The sequence below is a fragment of the Pangasianodon hypophthalmus genome, chromosome 27 (assembly GCF_027358585.1).
Source record: "Pangasianodon hypophthalmus isolate fPanHyp1 chromosome 27, fPanHyp1.pri, whole genome shotgun sequence".
NCBI classification, from domain to species: domain Eukaryota; kingdom Metazoa; phylum Chordata; class Actinopteri; order Siluriformes; family Pangasiidae; genus Pangasianodon; species Pangasianodon hypophthalmus.
Window position 1 is genome coordinate 3,344,557 of NC_069736.1, and position 14,891 is coordinate 3,359,447.

Genomic DNA, 14,891 nt, shown 5'->3' on the forward strand with positions numbered 1-14,891 from the left:
TCCTGCATCACACTCTCGGAGAAAACACTGCACCCTATCTGCCCTCTTCTGCATACGTGAGCTCACAGATGTCTGAGATTGGTTAGTGTCACTGTGATTGACAGGTGAGGACGAGTATGCCATCCCTCCCACCTAGACAGCACAGGAAATTTTGCTCGGATGGCTGTGGCATCATTGCGATTCATCTTTGAATGACCAGACATTTGTAAATTTGAACCTGAGAACTGCCTTAGGGCCTCCATTGGGCCCTTGAGCAAGACATTAATCTTCAAATTACAGTTTTGTGGTTGAATTGGATTTTGTATTGCTTGGAAATTATTTTGGATAAGGTTAATCCAAATTATTTCACTTTCTTATTGCTCTGCTTCATTCTTTTCAATAACCAGCTCACATTTTACAAATAACACAGTTAATCACAGTTAATTTTCAAGAGAAAGCTGACTTGTTAATCTGGTTTCAGCACCAAGGACAGTTCCCAAGCAATGTTCTGCTTCTGGGTTGCTGATTTGGGTCACTTCACTACAAGGTTACCAAAGATTTAGGCCTAAAAGAAAGACATGCACAGAAATGTCTGAAAGATTTTTTTAAGGCTACTATACACTTTTAAGCCAGAAACCTGATATACACTGGCCAAACTTTGTGGGCACTGGACCAGTTGTGGACTGTGACAATCACAAAGTTGGAAGCACACAATTGTGTAGGATGTCTTTGTAGCATTAGGATTTTCCTTCAGTGGGATGAAGAGCCCTAAACCTGTTCCAGCATGACAATGCCTCTGTGCACAAAGACAGGGTTTTCCAAGGTTGGAGTGGAAGATATCGAATGTCCTGCACAGAGCCCTGATCTCATCACCAGTGAACACTTTTGGGATGAACTGGACCAATGACTGCACCCTAGATCTCCTCACCACCATCAGTGCCTGACTTCAGTAATAGCTATGATGGTAGCTGTGATCATATAGTGTATTTGTCATAGTCATGCACCAATCACACATTTTTAAGATCATTTAAGATACAAAAACTGATGGGAGAGCCCTGAGTTTTGGTTGACACATGATAATAATTTGATACTGATCTGATATCCTCTTAGTAGTCAAATCTCTGCAAAATGTGTTTGCAGATTTTTTTTTATATGAAAGTTATATGAAACATCTGTGTTTATCAACAGCATCTCTCATGCATTACTCACATTCAAGAGATAAAAAACATTTTTGGAGCAAATCAGATCCATTACCAGTCTAGCATTTCAAGCAAGTATTGTCAGTATCGGATGAGTGCATCTTTATATAATTAATTCTCAAACATCTGCTGTTCCTAAAGACCTTGTTATTTTTTAAATTTCATGTCAGGGTTGGTGAATACAAAGGAAGAACTAAATGTTATTTACTAAATAATTTGAGAAATTCAAGACAGAAAAAGAAAGAGAGAGAAAGATAGAGATAGAGACAAACAAAGAAGCTTCCTGAGCCTCTGTCTCACCGCTGAACCGGATTATTTCTAATCTGCTGGTCAAGCGCTGTCCAGCAACACTGAGTTGTCAGATTCAATCTCAGATGCTTTAATCTATCTATGCACCAACTGTTTCTTTGGATGCTGTTTGTGTCTCAACCGGACCAAGGCTATCATAATGTACTGTAATTTACACCACAGTGCTGTTGAGTTCTTGATTCTGATTGGTCAGAAGATGTTGATTAATTTCTATAACAGCATTTTCTATAACAACATTAGTGGAGCAGCAGATCACAGGTTTATATTAATGTGCACACCAATGTGTCAGCGCTTTGTAACAGTCAGAGGTAAAGCTGTAACGTTAGGTTTTCCGCCATGGAAAAGTGTTCAGCTCAGAGGACACTGAGTTTTGTGATTTCTCAGTAACCTCTTGAGAAAGTGAGAGAACGACGAAAGTCTGAACGTCAACGAAAGTGAGAGTTCATAGCTGCTATAATGTAAGTCAGAACAGGAACTAACTTGATTTGTGGATGTTTCAAAGCATAAAATGTAACTATTAACACATAAAAAGTATGACATGTTATTTAAGAAATGAAAAATCTTAATTGACAAATTGCTGTGGTATAAGAGGAATAAAACACTCCAGGGTGTGCGATTAAAGCAAAACACTCAACTTTGGGGTGGTAACAGTATCTCTGCTTCACATTGGTCCACATCATACAGCATTAACACGGTGTGTTTTGTGCACGTTGGTGCATGTTATCGGACTGTGTGTTGATTCTGTTTGTCTCATCTGTCAACTACAGGATGTGGAAACACTGGTGAGACAAAGCGAGCGATGTTTGTTATTCCAACAAGAGGTGCACGGCCATTTTGTGTGGTGTGTTTGTGGAATAACAGCCACTGCTTGTTAACTGGTTTGACCTGACCGCTAACCACAACTGAAAAAAAAAACACTTGATAATGGTTTGTCATGGCATAAACTGTACAGTATTTTCATTTCTTTGATGCTGTCTCTGTTCACTCATACACAATTCATCCTAAAATACTCTTCCTCTCTCATTCTCTCTTTACATGCTGTGAAAATAACAGTATAATATTGATATTGTGATAACTTTATGTCACAATACACCTTTAAAAAATTTTGCAGGTATATTGCATATTGTTTATCATCGAAGTATAAATTTTTTTTTGCTTATACCACACACTCCTAATATACATAACAATTCTTCCCCCTCTTTATCTCTCTCTCTTTCTCTTTCTTACTCTATCCCCTGCAGTGTAATGCTTGCTGGTGTGTGTGTCTTCTGAGCTTGCTGGATGGCTGCCACGTGACAGTGTGAAGACAGCATAGGAGAGAAAATGAGGCTTGGTGGAAAGAGAGAGAGAGAGAGAGAGCAGGATAGGATATCAGAGTTAGAGAGAGAAGGATAGAGTGATGGAGGGAAGGGGGAGGGGAATGGGCACGGTGAGATTAGGACGAGGAGGCGGGGCAGCAATCTGTCCGTCTCCATCACTGCTGATCAGAGCTGAGCATGCATTCTGCCTCGAAGGGGGATGGGAAAGAGAGAGAGAGAGAGAGAGAGAGAGAGAGATGCATCCTTTATTTTCCATACTGCATTTACTCCATGCGGGAAGCTATTGTGCTGTTGTTGATTTACCGGTTTGTTGTTTGACTGCAGGGGGTTGGACGTCTCTGAAGGATCTGGATTGTGTTGTGTTTTTGTGTTTATGCTTCACTTATGTCTTTTTTAATCGTCATGCACCAATTCATCTAGAAAAACAAGCTTCATAGAAACCAGACAGAAAAAAGGGATAGCCCTGAGCTGCCCTCATTCTAAATATATATATATATATATATGTTTGTTTCTGTAACACAAGATACATAACTGTGGTAAATGTGGCAGTTTTACATGTCCATATGCCTCTTTGCTATAGATAACACACACTATACTGTACATTTTACAGGGAAGAACATAGTATAGTTACTAGCAATATGCTGTACAGTTACATGAAATAAACAGTAATTTACTATAACCATTATTGTAACTGCACATGTGAGTTGTTTGATTTCAAGGCTAAACAACACAAGTGATACCTGCCATTTTTGCTGACAGTTGAAGCTAAAACCTGGACTTTTATTTAAAAAGAAAAATAGATACTCATTACTCAGGCATGTGTAAAGACATACAGTTATGCTGAAACCTAGCATTAGCTCAAATGCTTTTTAGCTGATCTGCTTAAGACACTTGTTAGCTAACTAGTAGTAGAGATATTATGTTATTTGTGAGCGACTCTTTGGACTGACTCTTTTAGGTAAAGTTTGGGGCTGACTCGCATATCTAAAGTAGCTAAAGTGTGAGGGTGAAGACTAACACATGCTTTCTTTCAAACACATGAAGCTAGACAACCACATCTTTCTGCATCACAAGATGGCATAGCACACTCAGAGGAAAGCGCTATCTGCCTTCTTCCACATACAAGAGCTCACAGACGCCCATGATTGGCTAGCGTCATGTGATTGACAGGGGGAGAGAGTATGCTCCTCCCACCCAAAGAGCACAGACAATTCTGCTCTGTCACAGATGGCTGTGGTATTGTCGGGATTCGCAGTCACCATCATCATTACTGACAGTTGAATCTAAAACCAGGACTTCTATTAAAAAAAAACAAAAAACTTACTACTCATTAGCATTAGCTCAGCTGTTTTTAGCTGCACTGCCTAATACATAATGTGTCATTGTGATATGAGCAACGTGGTGATGTATCATTGTGATGTGAATGAGTTGACTCGTTGAATCGACTTTTTAGGTGAATTTTTGGAGTCAACTTGCATATCATATGCTATACTAAGTTTTACTGAACAATTTATGAGATACTTTGGGCGAGCTATTTGGGAGTCAAAATAATCGACTCTTATTGGTGAGCTGAGTCAATTGCTCTGGCTCATTGTGAAAAACTGAGCTCGCTAACTGTAAATGATTAATTCCTGTGAACACTTTGTATCTAAATGACCAAAAAAATGTTAGAGGAGATTCAAAGGACCCGTTAACTAAATGATTTAGAAGTTTAAGACTAATGTAATGCATATGAAAAAGATTACATTTGATTTTTTGTGAACACTGTCAATACTACATATTTACCAATGCATAGTTTTATTTTACTTTCAAAAATACCTATAAAACGTGCATGTTTTTATGCTCTAGACGCTGATTGTGCTGGTTTCTCTTCATCTATTATCATGTACACCTCATAATACATGAATGGGAGATTTGGAAGATTTTCCACTCCTGTGACTTTGCAGTGGCACCAGTCCGAGCTCTTTCTTCAGTCTAGCCCGCAGTTACGAGCTGAGCAGTGTCAGTGTGATTGAGGCTGTGTGATCCGGCACTGGCTATCACCCATATGGTCCCTCCATATGGCCCCGTATCCGGAGGCGGGGTTGCTGTCATGGGAACCTGTAGTTACTGCCATCTGGCTTGAGCATGGTGTCAGTCATGGAGGAGTCCAGCGTGCTCACACCAAGCTCACACTCCGCCCGAGGTCGAGGGAGTGATTTAGTTGGCATTGCTGCAAGTGAATATCTGAAAACAGCTGGAGATTGCATTATAGAGATTTCTGGCATTACTGTTTAAACCGGGGGTTTGACAGCAAATCATTCAGCACTTTCGCTGAGAAGAAAAAAAAACTGTAGCATTTTTGCTTATGGACTAAACCCTGGTGTTTTCCACAGCTGGTCCTGAACTTGCATTGCACAGCTATTTTTTTAAATCAATACTTGGTACTTGCTACTTATTATGTGGGAATAATCTGATAAGTTGAGTCAGGAAGATTAATAAAGACCTGCCTGACTTGCAAAACACCAGCCTTTATATAGGACATAAAGTGCCAATTTAGTAATATATGTAATACAGTAGATAGATCGTGTTATATTTACTTGACCACACCTATAGCAACCACCTACATATGGTAACAAGGTGGTAATAAGGTACTACAGTAAGTACATACTGGACAGTTGAAGATTAGTAAAAGACCACGCTACATTTTAACAATTGTCAACTGTCCAGTTTCTGTGAACCTGTGCCCATTGTTGCCTCAGATTCCTGGTCTTGGCTGACAGGATTGTAGCCCTTGTTGTAGCCCATCAGCCTCAAGTTTGGATGTTTTGTGTGTTTTGAGCTGCTTTTCTGCTCATCATGGTTGTAAAGAGTGGTTATTTGAATTACCATAGCCTTCTTGCAAGCTTGAATTGGTCCAACAAGGCGTTTCTGCACGCAGAACTAGTGTCTACTGTTCTAGTGTCTGTAAGCTCTGGAGAGTGTTATGTGTAAAAATCCCAAAATCCCAGCAGTTTCTGAAATACTCAAACAACCATGCCACGGTCAACATTCTTGGTTTGATGTGAACATTAACTGAAGCTCGGGCCTTGTATCTGTATGATTTTACTCATTGCACTGATTGGCTGATTAGATAATTGCATAATTGCACAGGTGTGTATTTGGTGGGACTCACAGAAAATGTGATTTTCCATCAGGCTGATTTTATTACCACTCGTCTCACACCAAGAACTGTCTTTATGGCCTTAATCAAACCCCACAACACCTCAGAGGCACTTCAACACCTCAACATCCTGTTCTCCTCCTCTGCCCAGGATACTGGTGAGGAAAATAAAATCTCAGTAGCTGTGTCCTGATTGTGCTGTTGCTCTGATTAACCTGAAACATCCATGACAGCAACTGCACTGATACTAAAATGGTACAACCTTGGATGTACCCGTTTGAGTGTATCTAGGTTACAGCATGAACAGCATTTAACCCTTTCAGAGCCTCCGAATCACTTTGGTGCAACCTGCTAGAATTTAAAAAAAAATATTTAAAAATGTCTAAATTGTCATTCTACACTTCAAGAATAAAGATGGTGGCAAAAATTGATCTGTAGATTAAACCATAGAAGGCGCAGTTTTATCTATTCCCCCAGCTGTGAAAGACTGTAAACCTTAAATCTAAAAAATTACATTTGAACAAAGTGTTAATCCTGGGTTTAAGTTTGAGAGTAAACTTTAATCCTGTTGCTACCTTAACGTTCAGAGAGATACAGATTATAAGTTTGCAGCTCAGTTGCTTTACATTTCCAAAATGGCAGCATAAATTAAAAAAGATTAGTGATGAGTGTTCGAATCCATCATGGTGGACAATCAGACATATATTTTTTAAACCAGACATTAAGATTTTATTTGAACCGAAATAAAATTCAGACAAACAGATCCTACAATACTTTACACTTTTGATTTAACCCCTGATTGTACAATTTGTACACCATCAGAACAGCACGTCTGTTAGGCTTAAAGTGTGGATGTTTTTTATGTATTCTTTTGTTACTCACTGACTTGGTGTGTGTTGCGTCACAGGGACTTCCTTCCCCGCGGTTCTGGCATCGTCACACGCCGTCCTCTGGTCCTACAGCTCATCAACTCCCCCACAGGTGAGCTTGCTGCTATGGCAACCGCGCTCTCCTCCGTGTCTTGCGTCTCCAGGGAGATGACGAAACTAAGTGCTGATCTGTCCCAGCTTCCTTATAGCAGGAATCACACACGATTCAAAAACACAGGATAGAGACAGATAGATAGACAGACAGATAGTCCTGAAACTTTATACATACTTTAGCCTTTAATTTCAACTCTATCATTTTTTTTCTAAAGATAGTACTCATATATGAACTATTGCATCAGTACTTGTGTGTAGGGGCAAAATAGTGGCTTGCTTTAGGATTGAAATGGCAATAAAGTATTTCTACTGCATTAAAAGAATCTAATATACATGCTTCAAATTTCTTTATTTCAAAAAGATATCAGTGATTCTTGTTTTTCAACACTGCCATCTAGTGTAGGTTGAAGTACCACAGCTTAATCTTCTTGTTTTCTTTTCTTTACTTATAGCAGAATGAAAATATATTTAATGACAACAAATTTTTTAAAACATTTATCAAAATATGGAAATGCTGCAACAGAGGATGAAATATGCATTCCAATATGCAAATGAGGTAATAGATTATATGCATTAATTTGCAAGCCACAAAAATCAGTCTTTCATCAAATCCATTTAATGTGACGTCCAATAGTCCAGCGCATCCAATAGTCAGATTTTATTTAAACTTTTTTAACACAGGAAAGTATTCTGCACAGCTTTATGAGTAAAAGTCAAAACTTTGTCCTAACATATACAAGATATTAAGAAAAAGTCAAAGTTTGGTTTGAAATTTTTTTGAACCAGGGTGTGAAATTGTGAAGGCTGAAAGAATGGTGAGAAAGCAAGTCAATCATAATGTCATTAATGAAGAAAAATACAGAAAGTGATTAATATTTCAGCATGAATTACATCATTACATCATTGAAAAAAATGTCTTTCCATGGACTCATACTAATAATAATGAGGAACATAATAAACTTTCCAACCATATATATCTTAATATTGAAAGATTTAAAGATGCCTGTTGAACAAGTTTCTGCCAGTTCTACCTGAAAATCCATGAAACTGGAATAATATATGTAAATATATAGTAAATATATAGTATTTGATATAAATAAAGCATTTCCAACAATTGGAAACTTCTAACCATTTCTATTTATATATTGTGGATTTATATTTTAATAAAAAAGTATGCAAAAATCTGAAACTTGACATTTGGAGGAAAAATGTATAGAGACAAATGTAAAAAAAATCAATACTTAAATTTACAGATTATTATTTTTCTAATGTTAATTCATGTTTTTTTAAATATTTGAATTGCATTTTGTTGTCAGTTACACAAGCTGTTAACCTCTTTCACGATTTCTTCACTCATATTGTTACTCATTTCCTCTTCATATAGAGTATGCGGAGTTTTTGCACTGTAAGGGGAAGAAGTTTACAGACTTTGATGAAGTGCGGCAGGAGATCGAGGCAGAGACGGATCGTGTCACTGGCCAGAATAAAGGCATTTCTCCAGTCCCTATTAACCTGCGTGTCTACTCCCCTAATGGTGAGATACTGTGTCTGTTCTCTGTGTATGCTGTGTATGTTTTAATGGCTAATAACATTAGCAGGATATTCTTTTGCTCATACTGTAAAATAACATAGACTGAGCTTCTAGTTTATTAGACCTTCACACAAATTGTACTTTTCTGAAAGACATCCTCATATGACTGCAGTGTCATTTAACTCAATGAGACTAACATCCCTAGCATCATTTACTTATCTAAGAAGTGTTAAAAAGGGCAAAGCAAGTGATTTTGACCTTGAATTTTTTTGTTAAGGCTGCACGTATATGAACTGAACACCATATATTACATTATACCAAGCCAGAGTTAAATGAAAAGTTACTAGATGAATAAAATGTGAAAAAAACAGTGCACACAGGTATTAGAACCTGTTTAATCAAGCGTATTACTTAATTAATTTGTAAAAAAAAAAAAGAAGAAGGAAGATTCAGGAACTGACTTGTTTTTTACAGCCTTAAATGTAGCTATAAATGGATAAAAGGTATGATGTGTCATTGTTAATTAAGCAACAGCTAATAGTAACTCCACATCATGTCGGGCCACATTGTACTGCATTGTTGCTGATTATTTTCCTCCAATAGCATGACCCAAAGTGTTTTATTCCTCATTTAATTCATTTTCAATTGATTTTCACACCCAAATTTCAGCTTTCAGGGTTTTCTAAGAATGTTGTAAATGGCAAAAAAAAAAAAGAATCAAATGAGTCAAATAAGGACAGTAAGTCTGTTTTTAAAGCAAACAGACTGGCCACAGCCAAACAGCTCATATCTGAGTTCAACTCTCTTTTCCATCAGTACTGAACCTGACTCTGGTGGATTTGCCGGGAATGACCAAAGTGGCGGTCGGCGACCAGCCAGTGGACATCGAGCACCAAATCAAGGACATGCTTATGCAGTTTGTTACGAAGGAGAACTGCCTGCTGCTGGCTGTATCTCCTGCAAACTCCGACCTCGCCAACTCCGATGCTCTGAAGGTTGCCAAAGAAGTGGATCCGCAAGGTGCGTGTCATGCTTTTCCAAAATATTAGTATTAAAAGCAATAAAGTCATATAAATTATGTATAAAAATATGCAAACATGGTCATGAATGAATAAATAGTCAGTAATTTGTGTGTTATGCGGATCACTCTTTCAACACATCCAATGGTCAGCCTTCAACATTATAGTTTGTCAAAATGTTCTTTGTAGAAATTATTTAAAACTAAACTTTTTCAGTCATGCTTTTCCAAGAGATTAGAAATAAGCACAATATAGGTATATACTGTCCAGCCTATATTTAATACTTAAAACTGCAGATTCTCACTAGCGCTCTTTAAAATAGTAACATTTTTTAGTATCATTAAGTTTAGTATCATTTAAAAGCAATCTTAAAGTTTCAATCACACCTCTGAAGTCATTTCACCCGTTTCTGTGTGTGTGTGTATGTGTTTGAGCAGGTCTGCGCACCATCGGTGTGATCACCAAACTGGATCTGATGGATGAAGGAACAGACGCTCGAGATATTCTGGAAAACAAGCTGTTACCACTGCGCCGAGGTGAGAGTTTCAAAACAGGGGCCTGTTAGAAGAAAACTCCACCCTGAAACACAGTAAACATGTTTATATTACTATATTTCTGATGTGTTTAGTACTTCTCATGCTAATTTGTCAGTTGGTGCTGTATTTTTGTTATTCCCTTGAGACATTAGCAGTTGTTTGCCAGGCTGATATCACAGATGGACCTTGTTATTGCTAGTGCAGTCACAATGGTGTTTAATAGCTGAAAAAATTTCAGCAACAGACGTGATAACACTCAGGTTCTGCAGTTAAAACAAAAGAGCACCAGCTCCTTTTCTCCAGCGACATTCAGCGTTATAGTAATGAGAAATCCTGCATATAATGCTGCACATGTTAATTGGACTCAAAGATCCAGAATGCAAGGCAGCTATATGCCAGTTACGGCAGGGACTCAGCTCTCACCAGAGACTTGTTATAGATGTGTGAGTGAGATGATAAGCATGATGACGTTGACAGAGGTATTAGCATGAAAGTTGAAGCTTTGGAAGTTTGAGAAGAGCGTACAGGTGAGGAGGTTAGAGAGCTGGACAGGCTAAAGGATTAAAGCGCTGCCGCATCACTCTCTTTAGTTAGTGATGAAGTGAGGGTTAAATCCCACGGCATCACTATCAGCACGACATTGTAGGTAATGTAGAAAAGTGGAAATAGACCAACATCTCAATAAAAGAAATTCAATCTATGTCAGATTTATACTCTATATGAAGTGATAAACTATGTTTAGTTTTCTTATACATGTAGGAAAAACAGACTGTTACATTTTGAGGGCTTTTGTTCCAAGTAAGAGGCGCCTCTCAGTGTTGCCCTCTAGTGGTTAAGGGTTGTGAAACTCACTGTACCACTCGAGTGTTGGATATTTTGTAAGGCTGGGGAATAGAGAGAAGGAAAGGAAGGGAAAGAAGGAAAATGAGCATTTGAGAGAGAGAGAGAGTGAGAGAGAGAGTGAGAGAGAGCATGAGTGTGTGTGTGTGTGTGTGTGAGAGAGAAAGAGAACACCCGTGGGTATGATGAAAAAAAAAACAATGTCTTGATTTCAACGACACATCTGGAAAAAACCTCTGTTCCTTTCTTTGCTTAGCAATAAAACATATTTATGGGAAACCCTTGAATGCATTATGCTGACGTTCCATTTTTCCACTTGGTTTTGGGCAGCGCCGAGATGTTTTCTAAATTTGTTTCCATCATACGCTGTCTTTACCTTCCCAGCGTCTGTGACTCACTCATGTAACATGCAAAACCACAACGCACAAAGCATATTTTATATGATTACAAGCTAAAGGGTCTATTTCAGGGCAGAAATGCTTGATAGACATTAAATGCAACAGGAAATGTGTGTGTTTGTCTTCCAGTTCCCTTTTTTTACTCATTCTTTCAGTAATAATGTGTGAAAATCTTAATATTATTGTGTTCATGTGTCTCCATTAGGCTACATCGGTGTGGTGAACCGCAGTCAGAAAGACATTGATGGGAAGAAGGACATCGCTGCTGCTATGGCTGCTGAGAGGAAGTTCTTCCTGTCGCATCCTGCATACAGACACCTGGCAGACCGTATGGGAACACCTTATCTGCAGAAAGTGCTCAACCAGGTGAGAGGAAGCTGTTCGCAGAGAAGCGAAACGAATCTCATCAGCTCTAGCTGGGAAGATACAGTCTCCAGGACTGGGACAACACCACAATATCCCATTATTTCCACATTAGTTACACTGTACTTACATATTAAAGTCATTAGGTGTGTAGTTAATGTCATCTGCAAGCACTCCATTATCGCATTTACGTTTATGGCATTTGGTAAACACCCTTATCCTGAGCGACTTACAGCAGTGCTTTGAAGTCTGTATGAATAAATACATCCTCATACTGGTTCACTAAGTCTGACACTAAGAGCACTATCTGTCTATTATCCTTGTTTGAGAGGTTAGAATAGTATCAAAAAACACATAAAACATGGATTGTTTTTTAAAATAACAAAGTGCTTATTTAAGTACTTCATGATTATTACCTCTTAAATTTTGAAATATTAATTGCTTTGTGTGTTGCTGTAAGAACGTGATCATTTTCACACTTTATGTAATATCTAATCTAATCTAATGCACAACATGTAGCAGAAATGACTTGTTTACTTAAATACTATAATACATGTTTACTGTACTGCACAGTAAAGTGGTACCGATATGTTAGAAATAGACGATCACTAATAAAAAAGTGAAATCTAAACACAATTAGATTCTAAATAGATAAGCATGTAGTTCATGTAGTGAGTATGTAAGTACACAACTTAAGAAAGCAGGCAAATAAATATGGAAGTAAGGAAGTAAGTAATCAAATAAGTAAGGATGTAAGTAAATGAGAAAGTAAACAAACAAGCAAACAAGCTGGTAGGTATGCATGTAAGTATGTAAATATGTAAGCAAGTTAGTAAATAAGTATGTTAATATGTAAGTAAATAAGTAAGTAAGTAGATAAGTAAGTAAATAAATAGGTAAGTATGCAAGTAAATAGGTAAGTAAATAAGACAGTAAGTATGTTTATTAGTAAGTAAGTAAGTAGGGAAGGAAAAAAATAGGTAATTAGATAAGTAAGTAGGTAAGTAAGAAAGAATGTTAGTGTATAAATAAATAAATAAATAAATAAATAAGTGTTTCAGGAAGCAAAGACCCCAAAGTGTTTAGAGTGAGCTGTGATTGGTCAGACAGTTGAACAGAACGCTTGTGACTGAATGCATAGTAAACATCTAATAACCTTAGCTTAACCTTAGCTAAGCTCCCCAATATCAATAATGTTTAATCAATTTAGAGAAGAAAAAAAATAATTGTGCAAACCTAACATGTGTAACTCTCACCTTTTTTCACAGCAACTAACCAATCATATCCGAGACACATTGCCCGGACTGCGCAGTAAGCTCCAGAGCCAGCTGCTGTCCATCGAGAAAGAGGTGGAGGAGTACAAGAACTTCCGCCCAGACGACCCGTCTCGCAAAACCAAGGCCTTGTTACAGTTAGTAACTCGGGTTTATACATGTACACAAACATACAGAGGATATGCAGATACTCTACTGCAACAATACAAAAATCTGAGTCTAGATTTAGATTTCTCATGGCGTAAGAAAGAAACCAAAAGAAAGATCTGAAATGTGATCACGATAAAATGGTTCCTAACTATAAGAGTTCCTCATGATAAGGTGCCTCACACTAAGAGAGTGACACGAGAGAATTTCGGGAGGTTATGGACCAAGGCTGGAAATGACCTGTGTGGGAATTTGAGTAGTTTATTTAGCAATCTTCTGTGAGAATAGTACATTCCAGGGACTGTAGTTCTTCTACTGTATACATTTAAAGTCATTTACTTCACATCTTCTTCACTGACTTGTCTCTCCAGGATGGTGCAGCAGTTCTCTGTGGATTTTGAGAAGCGTATCGAGGGCTCAGGTGATCAGATCGAGACCTATGAGCTCTCAGGCGGAGCGAGGATCAACCGCATCTTCCACGAACGCTTCCCTTTTGAACTGGTCAAGGTGTGTGAAGATCACATACAGACATAAACACACTCTTCATATTTAATGAGCATTGTTCATGCATTTGATATCATTTTCAATATTATTTTTACTGTAATTCCCAAAGCGATATTAGCCTGAATTTTACAACTGTAGATGTCTGTTTACATAAAACGGAAAAAAAAAAACCTTCAGCCTTACTATAAAGCAGTGCTCTGGAAGAGCATCATGGGTCACACTGCTATCACTTAGCGACCAAAGAATGAGTCATGGCCCAAACTCGCGCCTCCCTCGGGCCATGACTACAGGCTTTATGAGTAAAACATTCGCCTCCCGCTTACTGGAAAAAAAACTACACACACACACGCGCATACTCACACAAACACACACATACAGGCACAATAAAACACTCTGTCTGAAGCGGCTAAACAGGAAGTGGTCAAGAGTCAAGAGTGAGAAAAGGATTCTTGGAAGCATTCTCTGCTTATTACTAGCTGAAACAATGCTGGATCTAATTATTACTACTTTCAGATAAATGTGTGTTATAATTTATTAGTGTGATTATTTAGGTGCCTTTTCTTCAGATCAGTTGGTGCTTGGATTAAAGTGATTAGTAACAAGATTGTGGTATTGATTTCATTCTTTGTGGTAATTTATATAACAGGGAAAATGATTATTTACTCCACAGGAAAAGTAGAATTTCTTAGTAATTTAATTTCTGACTGAAAATGTAGTTGGTCAATCAAGACATTATTACTGAGGGCTGATGCTTCCAAGCAAAAGAAGCTAAAAATTAAGATCAAGTTCACAGAAACTTCAATAAAAATCTATAAATAAATACATAAATCTTAATATAGTTGCTTCAAACAACAACAGCAAGCTATATAATCTTTTTTGACAAAATATTAGGGATGGCATATATTTATTCATTTACTGTAAATTTAAATGTTCAGCTTTTCTGTACAGTTATGTCTTTGTTGGTGGGTGGGGCCTAGGAGACATGATTATACCAAATTTTAATATAGAAAATTTACTCTGATTGTTCAGAATGGCCATCTTCTCAACGTTACCATGTTTAGCTGTGATGTTTAGGTTCCTGATACAGACATTTACAGAAACGTAAACTTCCATTACATTCTCAGCTACATTAGTCTAAGTTAAGTAAGTAATAAAACACTTAAGGAGGCATGCTCTTATAGGAAGATAATCAACAGTGGGGTGGTGTGATGAGGCCTGACACAAATCAGAGTTACTGTTACCACCTCAAAGTTTGTGCTGCTTTGTTTCATTCCTCTTAGACCATTACTATTAATTTGCCATTGATCACTAATTTCATACTTTTTTATCCACTTATAGTTATATTTAA

General features: G+C 37.6%; 1 protein-coding gene across 13 annotated transcripts in view; it reads left to right on the forward strand.

Annotated features, from left to right (window-relative positions):
* dnm1a (dynamin 1a) overlaps positions 1-14,891 on the forward strand; it is a 65,738-nt gene that overhangs the window by 5,143 nt on the left and 45,704 nt on the right. For all 13 annotated transcript variants that reach the window (XR_008301085.1, XR_008301086.1, XR_008301087.1 and 10 more), the window contains exons 2-8: positions 6,856-6,929; positions 8,316-8,465; positions 9,279-9,482; positions 9,919-10,017; positions 11,461-11,621; positions 12,887-13,029; positions 13,411-13,546. Coding sequence is in view for 7 of the 13 variants with exons in the window: in XM_053230235.1 (XP_053086210.1) it covers positions 6,856-6,929; positions 8,316-8,465; positions 9,279-9,482; positions 9,919-10,017; positions 11,461-11,621; positions 12,887-13,029; positions 13,411-13,546 (967 nt within the window). In the remaining 6 variants the exon portion in view is untranslated. The remainder of the gene's footprint in view (positions 1-6,855; positions 6,930-8,315; positions 8,466-9,278; positions 9,483-9,918; positions 10,018-11,460; positions 11,622-12,886; positions 13,030-13,410; positions 13,547-14,891) is intronic.